The sequence below is a fragment of the Monodelphis domestica genome, chromosome 3, assembly GCF_027887165.1.
Source record: "Monodelphis domestica isolate mMonDom1 chromosome 3, mMonDom1.pri, whole genome shotgun sequence".
NCBI classification, from domain to species: domain Eukaryota; kingdom Metazoa; phylum Chordata; class Mammalia; order Didelphimorphia; family Didelphidae; genus Monodelphis; species Monodelphis domestica.
Window position 1 is genome coordinate 61,460,275 of NC_077229.1, and position 24,499 is coordinate 61,484,773.

The following is a 24,499-nucleotide window of genomic DNA, read 5'->3' on the forward strand; positions in this document are numbered from 1 at the left end:
TTGGGATAAGATGTTTGGTATTCAAAGTGTTCCCAATCTAGCCTCTTCCTCCCTTTCCAGTCTGCTTCCACCTTGCTCCCCTCCATGGACTCTTGGGTCCATTGATGCTGGCCTCCTGGCTGTCCCTTGTACAGACACTCCATCTCCCAACTTTAGTCATTTTTACTAGTTGTCTCCCATGTCTATAATCTCTTCCCCTCTTCATCTTCAGCTTCTAGTCCATGGTAAATACCAGCCAACATCCCATCTTCTATGAGAAGCCTTTCCTGATCCCCTTAATGCTAGTGTCTTCCCTCTGCTAAAATCTAGATAAGACGGATCTTTTTAGTGCATGGACATCCATGTATGCCATGCCTATTCTTGGTAGACTCAAGTGCATCCAGATTCATGCATCCACCTGTATCAAGATCTGTTTGTCTTGGTTGTACATCATTGTTTGAATGATGTTCCCCCCATTAGACTTGTGAGCTCCTTGAGGGCAACTTGGCACAGGGCCTGGTGCCTTGTAGGCACTTGAGTTGTATTTGGGATTTTAGTTATGCCTATTGACTTTACTTACATTTGGGACTTTAATCCTTATTTTATATATCTAGATGGCTTATTGCTTATAATAAACTTATTTCAAAAATATAATAACAAGTTATTCAGTTAACTATTTTTCACAAGATATTCAACAAAGACGAAATTGGAGGACCAAACTCCTTACAAGGATATTAAAGCAAGGGAGAGGGTGAGCTAGGGGCAGAGGGGAGGGGAGTTATTTTTGTATGTGTCCCAGCAGGGCCCTGAAACATAAAGGCACCTGTAATCATCAGTTGTTAGGGAAGGAGGAAAAAAGAGGAAGGAGAGACTAGAGGAAAAAATTAGAAGGAAGAGAGGAAGGAATGAATGAAAGAACGGAGGAAGGAAGAAGAAAGGAAAGAAGGGAGGGAGGAAAAGAAGGAAGAAGAGATATAAGGAAGAAAAGAGGAAGGAAGGGAAGGAAGAAAGAAGAAAAAGTAGGAAAAAAGGTAGAAAGAATGAAAGAGAGGAAGGAGGGGGAGAGGGAGGGAAAGAAGAAAGAAGAAAAACAGTAAGAATGATTTTTAAAACCATCTTCCTTGGAGAAATCCTTGGATTAGTTCATTTTGAGTCCAACCCCAGAAACACCCCAGCCATCAACAATGAGAATTGACATTCACAGGGGTGACCCTGAGTCTCTTCAAGGTCATTAGCCACCAGAAAAAGACCTGGTTCCTGCCATTAGATTCTACTTACTACAGCAAGAGAATGGGCACCGATATCCCAGAAAGTTTTTTTTTTTCTAGAGCTTGACCCAAAAAAAGGGTTCCCAGTTCACACTTCACTGGACAATGCTGAATAAAGTGCTTTGTAAAATTTCTGGGCATAGCATTCACTGAAATCCCCTGAGGTTTTACTGTATTCACAAATCCAGATCACACCCCAAAGAAAGCAAGCCCACATGAAGTCATTCCTTTAGGGAAAATAAAGAGAATGTGCCCAGGCCAACAGTTAGCAAGAAGGAAATGGTTGGAGTAGGGGAGATGAGTGAGGTGGGGCATTCAGGCAGTGTGGAAGTGGTGGTCCAGGGCTAGAGAGAGCATCAGACAGGTGGGGAAAGGACAGCCTGGCAGGAGAGGGATGGGGAATGATGTGGAAGGGCAGCCTGGCAGGAGAGGGATGGAGAATGATGTGGAAGGGCAGCCTGGCAGGAGAGGGATGGGGAATGATGTGGAAGGGCAGCCTGGCAGGAGAGGGATGGGGAATGATGTGGAAGGGCAGCCTGGCAGGAGAGGGATGGGGAATGATGTGGAAGGGCAGCCTGGCAGGAGAGGGATGGGGAATGATGTGGAAGGGCAGCCTGGCAGGAGAGGGATGGGGAATGATGTGGAAGGGCAGCCTGGCAGGAGAGGGATGGGGAATGATGTGGAAGGGCAGCCTGGCAGGAGAGGGATGGGGAATGATGTGGAAGGGCAGCCTGGCAGGAGAGGGATGGGGAATGATGTGGAAGGGCAGCCTGGCAGGAGAGGGATGGGGAATGATGTGGAAGGGCAGCCTGGCAGGAGAGGGATGGGGAATGATGTGGAAGGGCAGTCTGGCAGGAGAGGGATGGGGAATGATGTGGAAGGGCAGCCTGGCAGGAGAGGGATGGGGAATGATGTGGAAGGGCAGCCTGGCAGGAGAGGGATGGGGAATGATGTGGAAGGGCAGCCTGGCAGGAGAGGGATGGGGAATGATGTGGAAGGGCAGCCTGGCAGGAGAGGGATGGGGAATGATGTGGAAGGGCAGCCTGGCAGGAGAGGAAATGAAAGTTTGGGGAGCTGGGTAAGGGAGAGCACCAGGCAGTCAGTCCAGTGAAAGCCAGCCAGCTGTACTCACTTAAGCACTGCAGCCCATTCCGACTAAGCAAGGGTTTGCCACACAGGGAGCAATCGATGCAGCTGGAGAAAGTCCCTGGCACTAACTGGTGGCCATTTGCGCTTTTCCATTTTTCCCTTGGCTCTATCTCTTTCTGTTGTTCTTTGTTCTTACCCTAAGAAAGAAGGAAGGAAGGTCTTAGAACTGGTCATATGGTCATAGTTTTAGAGCTGGAAGGAGTATCAAGTCTAGCTGTCTTTTTTTTAAAGATGAAGGAATTAGGGTACCTGATGGTACAGCAAAGAGAGCATTGGATTTGGAGTTAGGAAGACCCAGGATCAAATCCTACTCTAAACACTAACTCTAGGACCATGGCAAGTCACTTAATCTTTGTCTATCTCAGTTTCCTCATCTGTAAAATGGGGATGATAATAGCACTTGCCCCCCGGAGTTGTAAGGATCAAGTAAGAAATTCAAAAAGTGCTTTGCAAAACTTAAAGCACCACATAAATGCTAGCTATTGTCATTATTAGAACCCAGAGAATTCATGAAGTCACTTGTACAAGGTCATCCAGATGAAGAGACTGGCTGGGACTTGAACCCAGATCTTCTGCCTCCAAATTCAGGGTTTTTTTTTTTTTGTCTTAGAAATTCACTGTGTTTGAAAATGAGGGCTATGGGGGTGGGTAGAGAGCCAAATCTGGAAATGGGAGGTCTTTTGGTTCAAATCTGGCCTCAGACACTTCCTAGCTGTGTGATCCTAGATAAGTCACTTAACTTCAATTGGCTAACCCTCGATGCTCTTCTGTCTTAGAACCAATATTGATTATAAGACAAAAGGTAAGCGTTTAAAGTAAATAAAATGCTTGAGTTGGGTTAGATGGACTCTAAGGCTTCTCCCAGCTCTAGATCTCTGATCATCTGATAATTTGAAGAGGGAGACAGGACTCACGACTAGGGTGATATCAGGGAAGATTTCCTTTAGGAAGTGGCATATGAGTGTGGCCTTGGATAAAGGTAGATAGAAGTGAAAGAGGAATGAATTCCAGGATGAAGATTAGAATATGCAAAGGCATGGAGATGTCATGTTCAATGTCTACTTCAAGGAGTAGCAAATGGGCTGGTGTGGTAGGAATTTAGAGAGCTCTTAAAGGGAGTGAAGTGGAATAAAACTGGAAGGGTAGGCTGGGATGAAACTGGGAAGGGCTACCAGGCCAGCCCCACCAGGGACAGACATTAGGAATCTTGGGCTGGGCACTGGATGACTCCAAGGCAATGCACATGAAGGACCAGTGACGCCCAAAGGGTTACACGGATAATCAGCTTTGGCTGTTGTCTCCTGGTGTCAACAATGCCACCATGCCCTCATTTCCTTCTCTGCTCTAGGCTCTGGGCAGCATCCACTGGCCACTCTATGTGCCTTCTTCTGGTCCCTAGGATAGGGAGAATAAGTGGCTGCTCAAGACTCCTGCTCCTTTGAGCAGATTTCCCTAGATCTTTTATCACTGATATGGGGGAAGGAGTTCTCTCCAGACTGGGAGTCAAGAGACCTGCATTCAGGACCCAGCTCTTCCCCTTGATGCCTATGGAACCATGATCAAATCAGATTATTTTGAGGAAATTGCTTTTGTACCTAAAAGCATCATAGAAATGGGAGTTAATAGAATTAGTAACACTCCCTGCCTTATGAAGTTATAGAAGTCATCTAGTCCAAGCCCTCTGTATTTTGCTTGCAGGAAACTGAGGCTCAGAGAGGTTGTGACTTGCCCAAGGTCATGCTGGTAATGTCAGAGATGGGATTTGAACTCAAGACCTGTGATGGCTCTTAAGTTTCAGGCTCTTAAATCTTTTGTGCCCCATGCAAATATTAATTGAGAGTAATAATATGATTAAGTCACACTATAGTTTATTAAATGAACCCGTTAAGTTATTCTGAATTATGTTTCACATAATTTCATAGATTTAATAGAAGGGATTTGAAAATCCATTCCATTTTCAATTGAGGAAACTGAAGAATTGTGACTTTCCCAAGGACCCAGAGTCAGCCAGAGTTAGGATTTGAATCCAGGTCCTGGGGCTCCAAATCCAGGGCTCTTTGTATTTGATCATATTGAAAATAGTTTTAGCAGAATACAAGACCCCGAGGGGAGAAAATACCCACCGGACAGAGTTCCCAAAAGACCCTTGGAGTGCTTCCTGGAGAGGGTGGGGATTGGGCTCAGGGGGCTGCCTACAGAGGATGGGGGTACTATGGGTGTGTGAGGACCTGGGCAGCTTCTCTCTGATCCCCTGATAACAGTCAGCATCCACCAGGAGCTGGACAGCTCATGCCCAGTTCTGGCTGTCCCCAGTTTCAGTGTGATGGAGCCTGGCAGCTCCAGAGTTCCCTTCCTCACCTTATCCTTCTGCCAGGAGCCAGTCACTCGACTTCGGAGGGAACTCAGCCTTCTCTTCACTTTGGTCCCCTTTTCGGTCTTTTCACTCTTCCCATTATCTTCCTTCCTGAAGTGGGATTCCCAACAGAGTCCAGGTCAGGAGATGGGAAAAGCCCAAGGGGCTCAGATCAGGGAGATTTAGGTTTGGTTCTGCCTCTCAGCCCCTCGACTGGGTCAGTTCCTCCACCTGCAGCTCCTGGGACTGGGGCCCCCAGGCTCTCCCCAAAGCCCATTAGGACAGCACATTCCTATTCCCTGAAGCTGGTGGGTATCTCACCTCCCACTTCCCATGTCCTTGGTTGAAGCTTCTTGGGATAGCAGGCTCATACCCAAGAACATTCTCCCATGGACCCCCCATGCTGCAAAGCCAGCTGTGAACTACAGCCATTAGCACTGGCCTCTTCCTGGGAGTCCTTCCCAAGCCAGGCTCTGGGCTGCTGCCAGATCTCCCCCCACCCCTCACATACTCACTCACTGGACAGGAACTCAAACCAAGTTATGTTCTGCTGGGAATCCCTGGGGCCATCCCCTAAGTGAGCCCTTTGCTTCGCCCTGTGCAGGTCAAATAGAACAGCCCATCTCAGCATCTTTTAAGGAAAGCTTCAGATCCTACTGGTCCTGGGGCCAGCATCTTTCTGGGACTCCGACTCAGGCTCACCTCCTGGCCATTCAGCAGCCTTTCTCAGCAGGCAGGACGCTGTAAAGGGATTTGTCCAGGCCCAGGATGCCTGAGGCTTCCTCTATTTCCCAGCTCTTCCTTCTCTTCCTGACTCTGCTTCTGAATCTTGGAACTTCTCCATCATGCCTCAGCTTCCTTCGATAACTTAGTCTATCCCTGAAGCCCTCTCATTCTGGAATGTCCCTGGGCCATCCCTGGACCATACTGGTCTCTTTCTCCCATTGGTGCATTCCTCCCAGGAGCTGCCATTTTGGGAAGGAGCCCAGGATGGCCAACCTTCATTCCCATCTTGGTTCTTCTTCTGACTTTCTGTACTTTCATACCATGTCTCCATGGAGATATCTTTCCTCTCTTTTGTGTATTTTCCTCTATTAAAACATATGCTCTTTGAGGGCAGAAGCTCTTTCTTTTTACTTCCATTTGTACCTCCAGGACTTAGTGCCTGGCACACAGTAGGCATTTAATAAATGCTTATTGCCTTGCCAAGCCTCTGGTACAATATCCAAACTTCAAACAATTGCTCTCTCCACTGGAAAAAGTAGAACTAGCCTTGGACTTGTGACCAGAAGACCTGGGTTCAAATTCTCAGTTCTACTACTTACTACTTATGTGATTTTAAGGGAAGTTGTTAAACCTTTCTAGGACTTGATGAAGTTGGACTAGGTGACTTCTCAGGTTCCCTTTGGTTCTGTTTGCTAAGACTCTCTGGCCTCTGGGACTCCCCCAACCCCCCAAAAAGACTCCATTCATTCTTCAAGGCCCATATCTTCCTATATCCTCCTCTGTAACACCAGGGAACCTAATGATCTCTTAAGTTTCCTTAGCCTTGCGTTTCAGGAAAGTTCTAACTAGGCAGCCGCTGATCCCTTCCTGTCTTCTCCAGTCCCCATGCATTTGTTCAGTCTGTGTTCCATGCACGCTGAGGGCTCTGTCCTCATCTCTAGCTGTCCAAGTTCCTTTTCTTCCCTCAAGGTCCAGATCAGGTACCACCTCCTCCATGAAGCCTTCCCTGATTCTAGCCAGCTGAAGATCTTTTTATCTCCTCAAATGTTTCCTGAGCCCTTCTTTGTGTGGAACTCTCCTTGGTCCTCAGCCCATTCAACCTTGGGGCCAGACTTAAGGAATTTAAGGGACTTAGCTCACAGAAGGAAGGGACTGTGACATTTTGTTATTTCTGGGTCCCAAGCACCTAGTAAAGAGCCTGGACATTGAGATTGTGTTGAATAAATACTGACTGAAACATAAATGGAAAGAGCCACCAAAAAATGAAATAAAGATGTTATGAAGCTACAGTGAAGAAACGTGGCTCAAATGTAAAGATATGAGAAGATACTCCCACCCACCCTTTAGCACCCTTTTGGACTTTCTTGATGTATTGATCAGTTATACTGATCTTTAAAATCTTTTTTGTCTTTAATTTATTTAAAAAAATACTATTCAAGGGGTGGGGCAACTAGGTGGCTCAATGGATAGAGAGCCAGATATGGAGATGGGAGGTCCCTGGGTTCAAATCTGGCCTCAGACATGGCCTAGCAGTGTGACCTTGGACAAGTCATTTAACCCCCATTGCCTAGCCCTTAGACATGTCCTAGTGGTGTGACCCTGGACAAGTCACTTAACCCCCATTTCCTAGCCCTTATCACTCTACTCTTTAGAACCAATACATAGGATTGATTCTAAACTGGGAGGTAAGGATTTTTTAAAAAAGATTATTTGTTATCTAGGATGGCTCTATGGAGAGAAGGAGAGGATCCTGGGGAAATTATGGTGATAGAGAAAAACAATATATATCAATACAAACTTATTTTTTTTAAAGAAAGAAAAAAATTATTGACTAGAACTGATTTCCAGTTCTGATATTCCAGAGCCACAGAAGAATGGATTCAGTCAAAAGACCTGAGTTCAAATCTCTCCACTGCCACTTGTGTCATTTTGGCTTTAGTCCTTCACCTCTGTGGTCCTCAGTTTCCTCAGCTATAAAAGGAGTGAGTTGGGCTAGATGATGTCAAAAGTCCTCTCCAGCTACAAAGTCTTTTCATTTGACCATATGTTTTCAGCCCTTGGGGTTTCCCCCCTTCTCTGAAATTCAGCAATACTGATTCTACTTCATAGATCATATATGACAACTATTCTCTAATATATAGGATTACCATGATTTAGAACTGATAGGGACCATTGAGGTCCTTCCCATTTTATAGATGGGAAAACTGAGGCCAAGAGGAATGGGGATAACTCATCCAAGGTCACACAGTGAGATAGGCTCAGAGCTGGATTTAGAGCCCAATGACATTCATTTACAAATACCGACTGGGCACATATTGAGTGCCAGGAGCTTATAGGGAACCCAGAGATGTAAGAGACCCAGTCTCTGCCCTCAAGACCCTCACGGTCTATTTTGATGAGATAAGACACCTCCACTGAAACCTCAGTGTGAGGATGTTCCAAATTGCTAGGGTCAGAAGGTATCAGGAAGACAACTTCTGAGGATGGAAAAAGTCTGGAAGGACTTCCTGGAGGAGGTGGGACTGGAGAGCTGAGCTGAACTGGGAAGGATGGGTAGGTCTGAAGAGGTAGAGAGGAGGAGATCCCAGGTGGGGTGACTAGCATGAGCAAAAGCGCAGAGCGTGTGCTATGGTGAGCAGTGAGAAGGCCAGCTTAGACTGTGCCCCCAGAGCTGAAGCTGGGCTCAGGGAAGATGTGCTGAGCCCACACTGGGACAGAAATCACAGGACATTAAAGCTGGAAGGGGTCTTAGAAATGATCCAGTCCAATCCCCCCATTTTACAGATGGAGAAACCGAGACCCAGAGAGGGGGAAGGGACCCACCCAAGGACACACACACACACACACACACACACACACACACACACACAGAACTCAGAACATGGTTGGGTCACCTCCAAATTCTGGGTCATCTTCTCCCTGGAGGAGCCTACCAGAGCATTGGCGTACTCACCCATGAAATTGCTTGAGCTCATGGAGGACTTGCTGGACAATCAAGCTAGAAGGAGACACAGAGAACAATACACAGAATGTGGCCAAATACATTTTGTGTGACTTCGCACGTATAATTGGTGTCATTCAATGGGTGCCGGAGGGAAAGAATTTGGAACTCAAGATTTTAAATAAGTGGCTCAGGGGATGGAGAGCCAGCCCTGGAGACGGGAAGTCCTGGGTTCCAATATGGCCTCAGACACTCCCTAGCTGAGACCTTGGGCAAGTCACTTAACCTCAGATGCCACAAAACCTCAAAAAATCTTTACTAGTCTTCTGCTTTGGCACTGATTCTCAGTATTGATTCTAAGAAGGTAAGAGTTTCAGAAAAAAGTGAATGTTGAAATAAATTAAGTATAATTTTTTTTTTACAGCGATACTCGTGTTTCTAGGTCTCTGAATCTACAATGGCCAATCCCTGTGTGTGTTTGTATGGATCCATTGATAAGAGCCTATTTTGTGCCAGCCATTGCACTTGGGGCTGGGGATTCAAAATCAGAAATCCCTGCCCTCAGAGAGCTTGTGTTTTTATTTAATCACATAATTATTTTAGTACGATTTATCATTTATCTCCGTGCATTATGGACACATAAGGATATAGGCAAAATAAACACAAGGTAATTTGATCAGGGAAGTGGGGCTAACATGGGTGGAAATGAAGAATGTTCCTCAGTTGAGCTTTGAAGGAAACTAGGCATGGTCTTCTAGGCACAGGGACAGCTTATACAAAGGCGTAGAGATGGGAGATGGAGAGCCAGGTATGAGGAAGGTGAGTCTGGGTCCCTCTGTGTGTGTCTGTGTGTTTGGTCTCTGTTCCCTGTATACTCGGGGACCAGGGTTAGAAAGTGGGAATTCCAGCCTCCTAGATGTTAAGAAAAAGAAAAGAAAAATGGGGGGGGTACTTCTTCCCCTATAGAGTAACAGGGAAAGGGGGAGAGATTCAGGGTACACACTACATCAGAGTGGGAACCGGGTCTGAGATTCTGAAAGGCAGTGCCCTTACTTCATGGGGGAATTAAACAAATCAAGGCTGTTTGTTGACTGACTGAGTAATCAGAGAGGGGAAGGGTCTGGCCCAAGACCAAAGACCATATTAAAAATGGAGGCTATGAATAAAAAATATAAAAATAAAGAAAGAGCTCTGAAAGGTCCCTGCTCAATAAAGGCTCATCTCCCTTCTCCCCACCTAAATTATCTCATCACTTGGGCTAGCAGACGACACAGCTCACCCCTCAGTTGCCCTGCTCCCCCCTTCTTGCCTCTGGAATACTGTAAGGTCAGGGGTACTCACACATGGTCAGGGGACACATGGTCTTTTTCAGCTCTTTCCAGCACGGGGGGTTCGATACCTAGATGCCCCCCCAAATACAGACAAAACAAAACAAACACAAAACAGAAATATAAGACTCCGGTTCCGTCTCAAGAGTGACACTTGGCTGAGCCAAGAGAAAAGGTGAAATATGAGAGCAAATAAAAGAAAGAGGAAAAATCAGACAGAGAAACAGAGGCAGGCAGGGCTAGGAAGGGAGCCAACTAGCTGGGAAGGGAAGAGGCGGACATAGCCAGTCACAGATGGAGTGGAAGAGAAAAAGGAAAGGACTCCAAATGAGTGGTGAAGAAATACAAAGAGAAGCAGAGAGGGTGGATGTGGGACAGTTTCCTGATCAACCTGATAAGCTTCCAGGGTGGGGAACCCTAAGTTAGGGATTTTCTTTTCCTTCCTACAGAGCATGGATTCACAACCTTTTTTTGCCATAGACTTTGACAATTTGATGAAGCCTATGGACCTCTTTGCAGACTCCCATTTTAAAATGTACAATATAAAATACATAGGATTATAGGAGAGAAAAGAAAAAGATGGGGCAGCTGGGTGGCTCAATGGATTGAGAGCCAAGCCCAGAGATGGGAAGTCATGGGTTCAAATCTGACCTCAGACACTTCCTAGCCACATGACCCTAGGCAAGTCATTTAACCACCATTGCCTAGCCCTTACCACTCTTCTGCCTTAGAATCAATACACAGTAGTGATTCCAAGATGGAAGGTAAGGGTTTAAAAGAAAAGAAAGAAAGAGAGAAATGGAGGGAAGGAAGGAAGGAAGAAAGAAGGGAGGAAGGGAGGAAAGAATGAAAAAAGGAAGGGAGGAAGGAAAGGAAAGAAGGAAGAAAGGAAGGAAAGAAGGGAGGAAGGAAGGAAGGGAGGAAGGGAGGAAGGGAGGAAGGGAGGAAGGAAGGGAGGAAGGAAGGAAGGAAGGAAGGAAGGAAGATACAAAGGAAGGAAGGAAGGAAGGAAGATAGAAAGGAAGGAAGAAAGGAAGGAAGGAAGGGAGGGAGGGAGGGAGGAAGAAAGGAAGAAAGAGATTCCTTAGAAAGAAACAAACACAGAAAAAAAATGGAGAGAGTCATATACACAGAGAAAGAAGAGACACATACACAAACATAAAGGGATAACCAGAAATGAAACAGAGTGAGAGATACACATGCAGAGAAAGACAAGGAAATAAAGAAAAAAGAGAATGAGGGGCAGATGTCAAGGAAAAAAGCTAGAAGAGGACATGGAAGCAAGGAGAAAAGTCACAGGCCACTGGCTTCTGATTTCAAGGGGGCTAGAGGTGTCCAGAGGACAGGGGGAAAGTGGGTGGTGAGCCAGGGGCTGGAGTTACCAACTTTGGTCCCAACCTTGGGCCCTTACTTTCACTCTCTGTCAAAGGGGAAGTCCCTTGGGCTTCCCCAACCTGGGTCTTGCCAAGGGAAGAGGACTAGCTCCTAGGCCCCAGTTTACAGATGGGTGGGCAGAGGGAGACCACATTGCAGGGGAAGTCCCATGAGGGACACTTCTCCCCCCATCCCCTACCTCCCACATCCCCAGAAGGAGTGCAGAACAAACCTTGGGCAGCTGGAATGGAAACCTCCAGGTTCGGAGAGATTCTTGAGGGAGAAACCATATCACCAGCTTGAGGAACAGACCTTGACCTCAGCCTCTTCCAAGAGCTGTTAAATTCCTGCCGGGATGAAGTATCTCAGTGAGGAGAAAAGAGACCCACAATGAAGAAAGCCTTAGAGAGGGAGAAGCCTTTGGAGATGACGCAGCCCTAACATTTCCTGTTACAGAACAGAAAAGAGTGACCCAGAGGGGGAAGAAGACACGTGCTCAGGGTCTCCTGCCCGGGCTTGGAGGAGTCATCGGTATCCTGGGGGGAAGTCCCAGGGCCCAAAGGGGCAGCTGGTTCAGCTCTCTGAGCTCTCAGAGAACGCTTTCTAACTCATGCTTGGGCTATAGACTAGGAAGGCAAGGACAACATCCCAACCACATTCCATGGCTGCAGCCCACCTGAGGACTCGCTGAGGGGAAGAGGGTCTGGCCTGGCCTGAGCCTGCTGAAGGGGGAATCCTGGAGAGGCTTTTTAGTCCCAACACCAGCACCCTAGCTGGTCTCCTAGCATCAGGGGCAAAAGCTTCACTGAACTGGATCAAAAGAAAAGCTCCCTCCTACAGCTTGTCTTTAATGTCTCAGGAGATTCTCTGATTCTTTGTGGGCTATTAGAATTCTATTAAGAATTAAAATTATTAATATTAATAGAATCAATAATTAATATCATCAGCAGAAGGCTATTAAGCGCCTTCTCAGTATAGGAAGGCAGTGTGGTTCAGTGAACAGAACCAGCCAATGCTAGATTCAAGACCTGGCTGTGTGACCTGGGCAAACCTTTAGCTCTCAGTGCCCCCCAGGCAACTCCCCAAGATCGTAAATTAAAAAAAAAAAAAGGTTGTTGCTCTGATAGAGGGAATTTTCTCACTGGAAGCTACCCACACTAGTCAAATCACAATTCAAGGAACAAAACTGTGACCTATGGAACCAGGATAGACCTAAAGTTTAATTGAGTCCTAGCCTTACTCTTCTAAACTAACTTATCTTAAGAGACAGTGGTTCAGGGGGCAGCTGGGTGGCTCAGTGGATTGAGAGGCAGGTCTAGAGACAGGAAGTCCTGGGTCCAAATCTGGCCTCAGACACTTCCTAGCTATGTGACCCTGGGCAAATCACTTAACCCCATTGCCTAGTCCTTACTGTTCTTCTGCCTTGGAACCAATATAGTATTGATTCTAAGATGGAAGGTGAGGGTTTAAAACAAACAAAAAAGAGACAATGGTTGGTAGAATCACGGGACTGTTATTCTGCCCAAAGATTAATAGCCCATTCTCTTGATCGCTGATAGTCTAGAGAACTGACACAATGAGGTGGTGATGGGAGAAAGCTCCAAAGGGAGGCAGACGAATGGAATCAGAGTAGGAATCAAACTCTCAGCCCCCACAAGGAACCTCAGAGTTAGAAGGGAACTTGTCCAGCTAGTCCAGTCCCGAATTAAAGAGGAATCCCTCCTACAACCTCATTGACAAATGGCCGTATCTCCTCTGCCCAAAGACCTCCACTGAGGAGGGATTCCAGTTGCTTTGGAGGAAGCCCAGGCCACTTTTGGACAGCTCTAATTATTAGGAAGGTTTTCCTTACATGGAGTCAAAATCTGCCTTTATCTCCACTTCCTCTTCTCTCATTCCCTTCTAAAGCCCATGCAATCCAGCTTCCAAACTAATTCCTCATTTCTTTCTGAGATTTCCTGTGATCTCTTAATTGCCAAATCCAGTGGCCTCTTCTCAGTCCTCATCCCTCTTGACTCCTCTATAGACCATGACACTGTCCATCGCCCTCTTCTCTTGGTTATCCTCTCTTTCCTGAGTTTGTTGCATTGATGTCTTTTGAGTTTTCCTGGTCTGACTGTTCTGTTTCACTCCTTGCTAGATTTCCATCCATGCCATATCCCCTAACTATGGGTTCTCCTAAGGGCTTTCTGCCCTCTTTTCTCTTCATAGTCTCTCACCTGGTGATTTCATCTGGTCCCATGGATTCAATTGGCCTATGCAGATGACTTTCAATTTATTTTTATATTTTATTTTTACCAATTATATATAATAAATTTCCACATAAGTTTTCTCAAGTTATATGATCTCTCCCTCCCTTTCCTCCAAGCCCTGCCCAGAGCTGGCAAACAATTCAGTCTGGGTTATATGTGTATTATCATGTGAAACATATTGCTATATAGTTCATTTTTATAAGAGAATAATCACATAAAACCAAAACCCAAATAAATTAAAGTGAAAAAACTTATGCTTTGATCTGTATTCTGTCTCCAACAGTTCTATCTCTGGAGGTGTCCAGAAAATGCAGGTGCATTCATTGTCTTAAGTCCCTTAGAACTGTCCTGGATCATTGTATTGCCTGTTAGTAGCAAAGTCAATTACATTTGATCATTCCACAATATTGCTGTTTCTGTGTACAATGTTCTCCTGGTTCTGCTTATTTCTCTGCATCAGTTCATGTAAGTCTTTATGGTTCTTTCTGAAATCTTCCTGTTCATCATTTATTACAACACAGTAGTATTCTATCATCATCATATACCACAATTTGTTCAGCCATTCCCCAACGGGGGGGATATCTCCTCAATTTCCAATTCATTGCTATCACTAAAGGAGCAGCTATAAATATTTTTGTACAAGTAGGTCCTTTTCTCCTTTTTAAAAAATCTTTTTGGAACACAAACCTAGTAGTGGTATTACTGGATCAAAAGGTATGTGTACATTGTTTTATAGCCCTGTGGGCATAGTTACAAATTGCCCTCCAGACTGGTTGGAGCAATTCACAACTCCACTAGCAATGCATTAGTGTCCCAATTTTGCCACATCCCCTCCAACATTTATCACTTTCCTTTATTGTTATATTGGCCAATCTCATAGGTGTGAGGTGGTACCTCAGAGTTGTTTTAATTTGCATTTCTCTAATAAAGAGGGCTTTGAAACATTTCTTCATATGATTATTGATAGCTTTGATTTTTTTAATGCAGAAGTCTTTCAGATCTATAGCCTCAGTCTCTCTCCTGACCTCCAGCTTGATATCACCAACTGTCTGTTGGATGGATAAGCAGAACTGCAAGCCCCATACTCAAAGTCCACATGTCCAAAACTCATTTCTTCCCCTCCACCTCCTCCAGCCCACCTCTCTTCTGAACTTCCCTATTTCTGTGAAGGATACCACTGTCCTTACAATCACACAGGAGCAAAACCTCAGTGAGAGTCAGAGGAGAGGAAGTGGGCCATCTCTGACCTCAAACTTCCATTCATCTTGTGGATTCAATCAATTGCATCTTGTCATTTTTGTCTCCACAAGCCCTCTCATGTCCATTCCTTTCTTTTCACTTGGCCACCACCTCAGTTCAGTTGGCCTTTGTCAAAAGGATTTTCTTAAAGTCTGATGATGGCAGCCCTCTAAGACTCAATCAATTTTAGGGGTTCCCTATTACCTCTAGGATCAAATATAAACTTCTCTTTCAGCATTTAAAATTCTTCCCTAGATGGCCCCTTTCTAACTTTCTAGCCTTGTTATATATTACTCTCCTCAACACATTCTATATTTCTACTAAATTGGTCTTCTCTTCTAGTCTAAATGGCCCCAGTTGAATCACTGGATCCTTCTGTGGCTTGTTCTCCAGTGCCCTCGCCATCTTGGAGATGTTCCAGTTTGCCAATGTCCTTTCTAAAATGCAGTGTCCACAAGTGGAAAACACATACCAGATGGGGTCTAAGCAGGACAGAGGACAGTGGGACTATTATCTCCTTTTCTTTGTACAAGTCAGAGACTGGACTCTCCATTTTTTCAGATTGGACTTTGGGCAAATTCTAGAAGGATTATGGGTATGGAATCTGGCTCCTAAGCCTCATTCAGTTCAATTGGATTCCTTTCTACTAATGCTCGCTGTGTGTCCATCACTTATGGGAGGTGACAAGTGGGGACAAATAAAGTTTAAAATGTTAGGACTTAGAACTGGAAGGGACCTTGTGGATCATCTACATCATCCCTCTCTCATCTCACATCAAAGAAAATTGAAGTAATCCCAGAGAAGCCTTTCTACCACTGAGGTGTTACTGATAGCAGTTGAAATGTTGGAGTGAAGATACTGACAATGATGACAGTTGGTGGGGGAAGGAGGAGACTTGGAGAGTGACAGTTGTTCTTGAGGACTCTCTTTCCTGGCCCTTGAACTGGAAGGAGTATTCCCTCCCTGTCTCTGGATAGAAGAACCTCTATTCCTGGATTTTTCCCAACTATTCTCTACCTAGATTCCTGTGATTGTGTTATTGAACAAAAGAATTTAAGGGGAGTGGTTTGAACTTAAGGCCAGTCTTTAGGGGCACTAGCCTGAAGAGACAGTCCCAACCAGCTTGAAGGTCAGAACCTTTTCTTCCTCTTGCTGTATATTGCTAAAGACTTTGAACTTAAGAAAGCTAGCATAGATTAGCATAGACAGGAATAAAAGAAACTCTCCACCAGGCCTGGCCTAAGTTCAAAAGCTGAGAGAGATTCAAACCCAATCTGGGGAAAAATATAGGGAAATCCCTTTTCCCTCGACCCTGATTACCTTCCCAATGCATACCTGCTAATAAATTCATCTTGAGTTAAATAACCTGCAGTCAGATAAGAGGAGGACTATCATTTCAGGGGAACATAGAGGGAGCAGAACCTAAGGACAGCCATTCAACCACAAATGGTCCTTATTGGACCCCTGCCAGGCGACCTGGGGGGGAAGGCTTGTCCCTTAGGGGGGTCCATGCTTACCTGCCCTGGGGTATTTTCAACATCTATCAATAGAGAAGACATCCCCTCAGGCTATCATAGTTGGCCCATTTCTTGGGAACCCCATTTTTTAAAGATACCCTCTCACCTCACCAGCATTCACATTCCCTCTATCCCTGCAACTCCTCTTTTCCCCATTATTAACCCTTCCTTATCTCCTCTACCTCTTCAATCCTCAACAATTCCTTTAACTATTACAAAGCCCATCCTGCTTCTGCAGCTTGTCTCTGGTCCAGAAACGAGAAAGGCCATCCTGAGTATGCCCACTTGCTTGTCTTGGCACATTCCCACTTACCTGCTGTCTCAGTGAGTCATCCTCTGGCTCCTCCAGGCCTACGTAGGGAAGCTCAGGTGAGACTCTCCCCCTGATGTTTGCTCCTCGATGACCTGTCCTCTCTGCCCAGGCCTGCAGGCCCCCTCCAGGCAGATTCAAGGAGTGGCTGGCAAATGTTCTGGGCAAACTCCGCTCCTCGTCACTGCCCATGTCAGAGGTGTCAAGGCTGAGTCTGTTGAAGGCAAGGAAGTGAGCTGTGGTGGGTGACTGATGCCCTCCCCATCCTGCATCTGTTTAGCCAGTAACCTCAGAGCTATAACCAGGGATTTGGTACTCAGGACAGGTAGAATGAAATTCACACTTTGTCAAGAATGGAGAAGTTGGGGGAAGGAAGGAAGGAGGAGACTGGCCATGGACTCACCACTCTTTAGGAAGTGAACATGGTTTATCCCAGAGAGGAACATGCTGGCATTTCTGCTCCCTACTAGCCTCTCATGGAAATACTTGCTCAAGTTACAGTGAGGAACATGGACAAAGTCTGGCCAGGTCAAGGATTTGGGATTGAGATTTCTTTTGCCTATTGCACGATGAAGGAAAATAAGGGCGAAGTCATGAGGAAGAAAACATGGCCAGGGGTAATAGACACAGCTCAGGACTTCCCTCTATTCTGTCTCCATCAGGTGCTTCAAGGCAAATTAGGTCTCAACTCCTTATGAGACAGTGTGATGGAGAGGAAGAAAAACAAGATGAAGGGAAAGGAGGGACAGAAAGAGAGGAGGAAGAAAAGAAAGAGGGAAAGGAGAGGAAAACTAAGAGAAAAGGACCAGAAGAAGAAAGAAGACAGAGAAAGGGAAGGGATGAGAGGAAGGAGATGGAGGGGTGAGGAGGGAAGGAAAGGGAGAGCAGAGGAGAGGAGAGGAGAGGGAGGGAAGAGGAGAAAGGAAATAGAAAGAAAAGAGAAGGGATGAAGGGAAGGAGACTGGGAGGGAACAAGGATGAGAACAGAGAGAAAGAAGGGAAAAGAATGAAGAGGGTAATAGACACACTGGAGGGGAAAAGAAAGGGGAAAGGGGAGAAGAGATGGAATGAGAGACAGGAAAGAGGAAATAGAGAAGAAACAATAGATGGGTCAGATTATCTGATCGAGGTCATCTCAGACCCTTTCCCTCCCTGGTGACCATGCCTGACCTCTTGCAGAAGTCTCCCCTCCCCTCCCACCCCTCTCCCACCCCCCAGCTCACTCTGGTGCTGCCTGACCTCCGGTCCATATCTAAGGGAGAGAGGGGCCTCTCCCAGCTGTGCCTCCTAGATGTGGTCACTGAACGGGCCAACGTGGGAAAGGGCTCAGCAACTCGGTCCCCAGAACCAAGGGCATCGGGGCTCTGAAGGAGGTGGTTCGGCTCCTGGAGTTGGGGGACTACAAGCTCCCCTGGCACCTTCTCCTGGGACCACGAGGTCAAAGGGAGCCATGACGTCATCTCCACAGGTGACCCGTAGCCCAGGTCCCTGTAGTACTCTGTGCCCTGAAGAGCCATATCTAGTGAGAGAAGGTCCTCAGTGCTGCTGTGGGCATCTGTCAGCTCTGGCACAGAACCAGCCTCCTGCCGGAGAAAGAGGAGCACCATCATACATCTGGCTGGGGCCTCAGCACCACCCCTGTCCCCCCACCCCACTCCACCATCCCTGCTGCAGCTACACGCCTCCCCACCATCCCAGGCCCTTCACTTGACGCACCATGGACTTGGAGTTCAATAAGATCTGAGTTCAAATCCCACCTCAGATACTTTCTACCTATTTGACTCTGAAGAAGTCAATTAACCTCCATTTTCTCGCCTATGAAACAGGTAGAAACAATTTACCAGCCTCTGAGATCCCTTCCAGCTCCAATCTATGATCCTTGGAGTCTTCACATTCAATTCCAGAATGGAGAGCTCCAAGGAACCTTAGATGGCATCTGGTACAGAACTAGTTCATATTATAGAGAACTGGAGGCTTAGAAGACATAAAGGACTTGTCCAAGGTCACACGGTTAGGCTATGAACTTGTATCTTTCACCTGGACCTCACTCTCCCCATCCCAGTGCCTTGGAGTCCCTGGCCTTCTGGACCACACAGGGACAGGAGATAAACCTAAGAAATGCCTCAGGGGTCCAAGAGGAGAACACTGATGGAGAATCATAGAACTCCCAACCACGTGAGCTAGAGAGCTCAGAGTTTAATCACCTGGATTTACAGAGAAGGAGACTGAGGCCCAGAGAGGGGAGGGGGCTACTCCTTATAGAGTCAGCAGAAGGGTCACAACCAGAGCTGCTGCAACCGTCTTTCCTTCCTTCAAAGACTGCTAACGCCCTAAATATCAGAGGCAAGGGCCCTTTCTGGGACAGCCAGTCTTCAAACTCAAGGCCAATATATTCCCCTTCAGGGAGCCAGTGAGGCAACTATGTGCCATGGTGGAGAGAGTAAGCCAGGAAGACCTGAGTTCAAAGTCAGCTTATCCTAGGCAAGTCTCCTAGACTTTGTCTATTCATTTTCCTCATCTATAAAATGGGAATAATAATAGCACCTACCTCCCAGACTTGGGAGGAGAAAATGTATGTATATATAGCTCCGTGCATGCACGCCCGAAAAGTTTTATATAAATGCTAGTTATAATAATATTGTCAGATAATTATTATAAGACAAATAAAGTCTAATTATAATAACTATAAATGCTCATATTTATAATAATATAATATGCAATAATATAATAAAATACAACATAATAAAAATAAATATACAAAAGCTATTGTTATAAATATAAAACTTATAATTATATGTTAAAATACTGAATAATTTATGATTATAATTTACAAATTCTAATTATTTTTATATTGCAAACTCAATAATTTATAATTATTTAATATAAGAAATTGTTTCTAATCATTAACATGAAGATTATAACATTATATCACACAATAAATATAATATTTTAATATATTATAATATATTTTAATTTTATAATTATATATTATTAATACTATTATAATTTTAATATCTAATGATAATAAAATATAATATTTTAAATAGCTCCCTCCATTTTCTTGGATAGTAGATTTAGAATTGGCAAAAGAACCTTTGAGATCATTGAGTTCAATCTCCTTGGTTTATAGATGAGGAAACTGAGGTTCATGTAAAGTGACTTGCCTAAGGATTCATAAGTAGGAAGAGACAGAGGCAGGATTTGAACCTTGAGTTCTTTGACTCCCCATGTGGAGTGGGCTTGCCCTAATTGGAGGTCTTCAAGAAGAGATCAGATGATACCAGGGGATCCTTGTTGGGATGTGGGTTGGACTAATGGACCTCAAGTTCCTACAGCTCTCTTGAATCTGCTTGCCTCCAAGGTCACCAGGGCTCTCCAGATCACCGCATCCAAAGGACTCTTCTCAGTTCTCCTGTTTCCTGATGTCTACTAGCACAGTTCTTCACTCTCCTCCAAGACTCACCTTCTATCTCTTCAGCGACCCCACACTTTCCTCTTTTTCCTTCTACCAAGTAGGATTATAGGATTCTAGATTCAGAGCAGGAAGGGGTGTCAGAGGTTCATTTTTTTGGGTGTGAAAACTAAGGGGACTTGGCCAAAGTCATCTAGGTATCAAAGGTGAGATGTGAACTCTGGGTTTCCAAGCCAACATTCTTTCCACTGTACCATGATGTCTCCTAAATCCCATCAATCTCATGGAATCTGGAAGACACCAACTGAATGGAGCTGTCTATATAGCCAGGTCCCCTTGAACCCTTTTAGGTGACTCTGGGTGGATGAGTAGGATTCTGGTAGGAGTGTCGTGTATGGAGGAGTACTAGTGGATCTGGGAGTGCTAGAATGCCAACAGAGTAGACAGGATGCTGAACTGGGGGGTCAATAACCCACAAACATTTATCATGGATTTACTATGTGCCAACAAGTCCTGAATTAGAGTTCTACCTCAGATACTTCCAGGCTATATAATTCAGGTTGTCATTGCTCAGTCATTGCAGTCATGACTTATTCTTCGTGACTCCTTTTGGGAGTCACGTATCTTGGCAAAGATACTAGAGGGGTTCACAATTTCCTTTTCCACTTCATTTGATGAATGAGGAGATTAAGGCAGAAAGGGGTAAGTGACTTGCCTAGAGTCTCATAGCTAGTCAATGTCTGAGATCAGATTTGAACCCAAGACCTCCACCCCTCCAGGCCTGGAGCTCTGTCCACTGTGCTACCTGCCTACACCCCCACCTTCATCTTGAAGTCTTAAAGTCAATGAGTCTTTCACTTGCCAAACTGATTCTTTGAACTCCATTAGAACTGATTAGATTCAGCCCAATGTTTTAGTTCATCCAGATGGTTTTGAATCCTGATTCTGCCATTGGTTTGGTTAGTGATCCTTCCCAGATATATCTATTGGACAAATCTAATGAGCATGCACGCTATCCACGTCTTTATCGATATCTTAAAAATCCTCACCTTCTATTTTAGGATTGATGCTAAGTATCAGTTCCAAGGCAGAAGAGCGGTAAGGACTAGGTAATGGGGGTCAAGTGACTTGTCCAGGGTCACACAGCTGGGAAGTGTCTGAGGTCAGATTTGAACCCAAGATCTCCCATCTCTATACACCTCACTGCCCCACTGTGTGAACTTTTAAGTGATAGACAAATGTGAGCTATGAATTCAGATGTCTGAGCTTGCCCACACAAATGCTCCCGTGTACATGTAACTACATAACCCTGAACACGCAGGCGCACGTGTATATTTGCATACATGTGAATGAGCTCTGTGCCATGACCACTGCACATGCGGGTCTGAGTGTCTGTTTGCAGCTGGGGATCCGGGTGTCCACACAACGCTGTTATTTTGGCTGCCAGAGGCTGGAGCCGTTTCCTGGTTTCCCAAATCCTCTCGCCTCCTCTGGTTTTCATTTTCTTGGAAACATAAACATGTCAGGACATTGTGAACTCCTCTGCTGGAGACCAGCACAGCTTTGGCAGCAAACGGGCCCAGGTCCCCTCCCACCCTCCAGTCTGGGCTACATCAGCCAGAGACCACAGAGCCCGGAGCCCCAATCTCAGCTCAGCTCGGCAGCTCGGAACCAGAGCCCAGAGCCCAGCGCTCAGCCTACCACCCGGAGCTCAAGTCCTCCAACCACACCGGGCCTCTCATCCTCCCAAATGAAGGGGTCTTGGGATAGAATAGGGGACAGAGTTCCATAATGAGCCCAGAAGACCTGGGTTCCAAGCCCAGCTCCATGGCGGACTTGCTCAGAGTTCCTCGTTTCCTTGAGGGCAGATGCTGGCTCCTTGGCACATCTGTGCCCTTGGTGCCTGGCACTCCATCTCCAATATCTGGGCATTTCCCTGGCTGTCCCCATGCCTGGAACTCTCTCCCTCCTCATCTACACTTCTTGGCTTCCTTCAATCCCCAGCTAAAATGGCACCTTCTGCAAGAAGCCTTTGTTTCCTCCTCCTTCACGTGGATGCCTGCCCTCCACTGATTATCTCCCTCCGGCTTCTCTTGGTCATACAAATGCTTATTCACAGTGTGTCATCTCCTCCGTTAGACAGGGAGCTCCTGAAGATCAGGGACTGTCTTTTGCCTTTCTTTCTATCCCTGGTGTTTGAGACAGTGTCCGACACATAGTAGGTGTTGAGAAATGTTTGTTGACTGAAAGTTGATGAGACATTGATTGATTGATCCATTGAATAATAGTTTAAGAAACACTTGTTGACTGATTATTCTGTGGCTCTGGATACATTCCTATCTCTTTCTAGCCCTCTGTTTTGGACATTTGCTAAATGGGGAGGTGGACTCACTGGTTTCCGAGATCCTTCCCAACACTGGGCTGCTACAATGGAAGCTCCTTGAGGGGAAGGACTGTTGTCTTTGTATCCCCAGCACCTAGCAATATGCTTGGCACATAGTAGGTGTTTGGAAAATTCTTGTTGAATTAAGCTGAATTGATTCTGCCTGAGGGCCTGGCCCCAAAGCTCTCCCATCAGTCCTGGGGCAGTGCCTTGGCCCAAAGGAGGCCAAATGCTGGTCAGTACCAGGGACTTATGGGTTAGACTTGTTGGAGAAAGAGCTCAGTGTGACCAGAGCAGTTCCAGGAGCAAATGATTCCTTCTCCCTTCAGCCATCTTCCTCTGGCTCTCCTGGTCCCCATCAAGCCTTCATTGTGTCCAGTATCCATCCTGTTAGCCCTTAGCCTGTCCAGCTCCAATCCAGCCCTTCTGGGCCTCTGCCTGATCTTGGATATCTCCAGAGGCTGTTCCAGATGCCCAAGTATCCTTTCCCTCCCTAATCTCCCTGGACTCCCAAGTCACCACCATCCCAGCCATTGCCCTCCCCACCTTCCCCAGGCACTTACTCGTTCCCTGGCCATGGCAGAGAAGAGGACATGGCTGTCAGCTTTTAGGGGCACAGGGAGGGAGCAGGGGCTGCCATCCGAGGGTGGGTCACAGGCTTTGCATTCAGAACCTGTGGAGAGAGAAAAAGAGAAGCAGAAGATGTCAGTTCAGGAAGGAGCCTGAGAGACAACAGGGTGTGGGGGATGAAAAGGGTCTGAGGAAAAGGGTCTGTTCTAAGTCAACAATCTTATGATCCTCCTGCCTCTCTTTTACTGACAAAGATTATCCTCTCTTCCTTCAGGGCTCAGCTCAGGTACCACTTCCTCCAGGAAGCCTTCCTTCCTCCCTGGTTTGTAATCTCTTTTTTTTTAAACTCTTGCCTCCCCTCTTAGAATCAACACTATGTATTGGTTCCAGGGGAGAAGAGCAGTAAGGAATAGGCAACAGGGATTAAGTGACTTGTCCAAGGTCATACAACTAGGAAGCTTCTGAGGTAATATTTGAACCCAAGATATCCTGTCTCTAGGCCTGACCCTCTAACAACTGAGCCACCTAACCTCTCTTATTTCTCACCAGCTTTTTTCTATCAAAATTTTTTGTCTATATGTCTTCCCTCCTCACACCCAATTGTCAGGTCAGAACCATAAAATCACAGGATTGGGTGGAACTTCAGAAGTCCATAACTGAGCAGAATTCTCCTCTACAAAGCCCTGACAAAAGAGCATCCAATTTCTGCTTAAGACCATCAGCGATGGGGAGCTCACTACCTTAGACAGACTACCTCACTCTGGTTCTAAAGAATTCTAAGTTTTCTCTTTTGCATCTAGCTAAACTCTGCCTCTCTGCAACCCCTTTTCCTAATTGTATCCCTAAAGCCAAAAACAAGTCTAATCTTCCTTTCACATTAAGCTTAGATACAATGGTCAGTGATGGCGAATCTTTTCAAGTCTGAGTGCCCAAACTGCATCCCTCATGCCATATGTGAGCTCCCACCTTACCCCAGAGAGGAGAGGTTGGAAGCACAGCCATTGGGCTGCTGGGCAGCAAATGGGGGGATGGTGATGAGAGAAATATCCTTAGGTGTGCATGGAGAGGGGAAGAGGAGCATCCCCCTCCAGCATATGTGCCATAGGTTCACCAACACAGATCTAGGTCTTCCCTTCTCTAAGAAAAACATCCTTGGTTCTTTGGGATCAAGACCTATGTCACCTCTTTCTTTGTCTCCCAGAGTATCCACTATGCATTGTTATTGTTCAGTCATTTCTGACTCCTCATGATCCCATTTGGGGTTTTCTCAGCACAGAAAGTTTCCCATTCTCTTCTTCAGCTCATTTTACAGATGAGGCAAACTGGGTTAAGTGACCCAAAGCCACACAACTAAGAAGTATCTGAGGTCGTATTTGAACCCAGGTCCTCTCAACTCCAGACCTGACACTCTATCCACTTGTGCCACATAGCTTCCTAGGATATTGTTATAGTAGTCCAATAGAGAGGTAGCAAGGAAATCAGCAGGGAGAAGTGTAGCCAAAAACCCAGGGAGGAGAGATCATCCAGGAAGGGGGAGTAAGCAATGGTTTTAAGCCCTACTGAGAGGTCAAAAAGAGTGACGACTAAGAAAAAACTCTTGACTTTACTTATAAAGAGATTGATAATATTAAAAAGAAAAAAAGAACCCAACTTTAAAGACTTCAGAGCTCCGATCAAAGTAATGATAACCATGAGTCT

General features: G+C 45.8%; 1 protein-coding gene across 4 annotated transcripts in view; it reads right to left on the reverse strand.

The window, feature by feature from the left end:
• The window catches only part of ARHGEF18 (Rho/Rac guanine nucleotide exchange factor 18), a 122,821-nt gene that overhangs the window by 82,438 nt on the left and 15,884 nt on the right, over positions 1-24,499 (reverse strand). For 3 of the 4 annotated variants that reach the window (XM_056821995.1, XM_056821993.1, XM_056821992.1), the window contains exons 2-10: positions 22,795-22,904; positions 17,676-18,019; positions 16,440-16,650; positions 11,351-11,465; positions 9,758-9,815; positions 8,429-8,473; positions 5,265-5,345; positions 4,755-4,860; positions 2,380-2,533 (exon numbers count right to left, since the gene is read on the reverse strand). In XM_056821995.1, the coding sequence (XP_056677973.1) occupies positions 2,380-2,533; positions 4,755-4,860; positions 5,265-5,345; positions 8,429-8,473; positions 9,758-9,815; positions 11,351-11,465; positions 16,440-16,650; positions 17,676-18,019; positions 22,795-22,809 (1,129 nt within the window). In that variant the 5' untranslated portion in view covers positions 22,810-22,904. The remainder of the gene's footprint in view (positions 1-2,379; positions 2,534-4,754; positions 4,861-5,264; positions 5,346-8,428; positions 8,474-9,757; positions 9,816-11,350; positions 11,466-16,439; positions 16,651-17,675; positions 18,020-22,794; positions 22,905-24,499) is intronic. The other variant, XM_056821994.1, reaches the window with a different exon arrangement.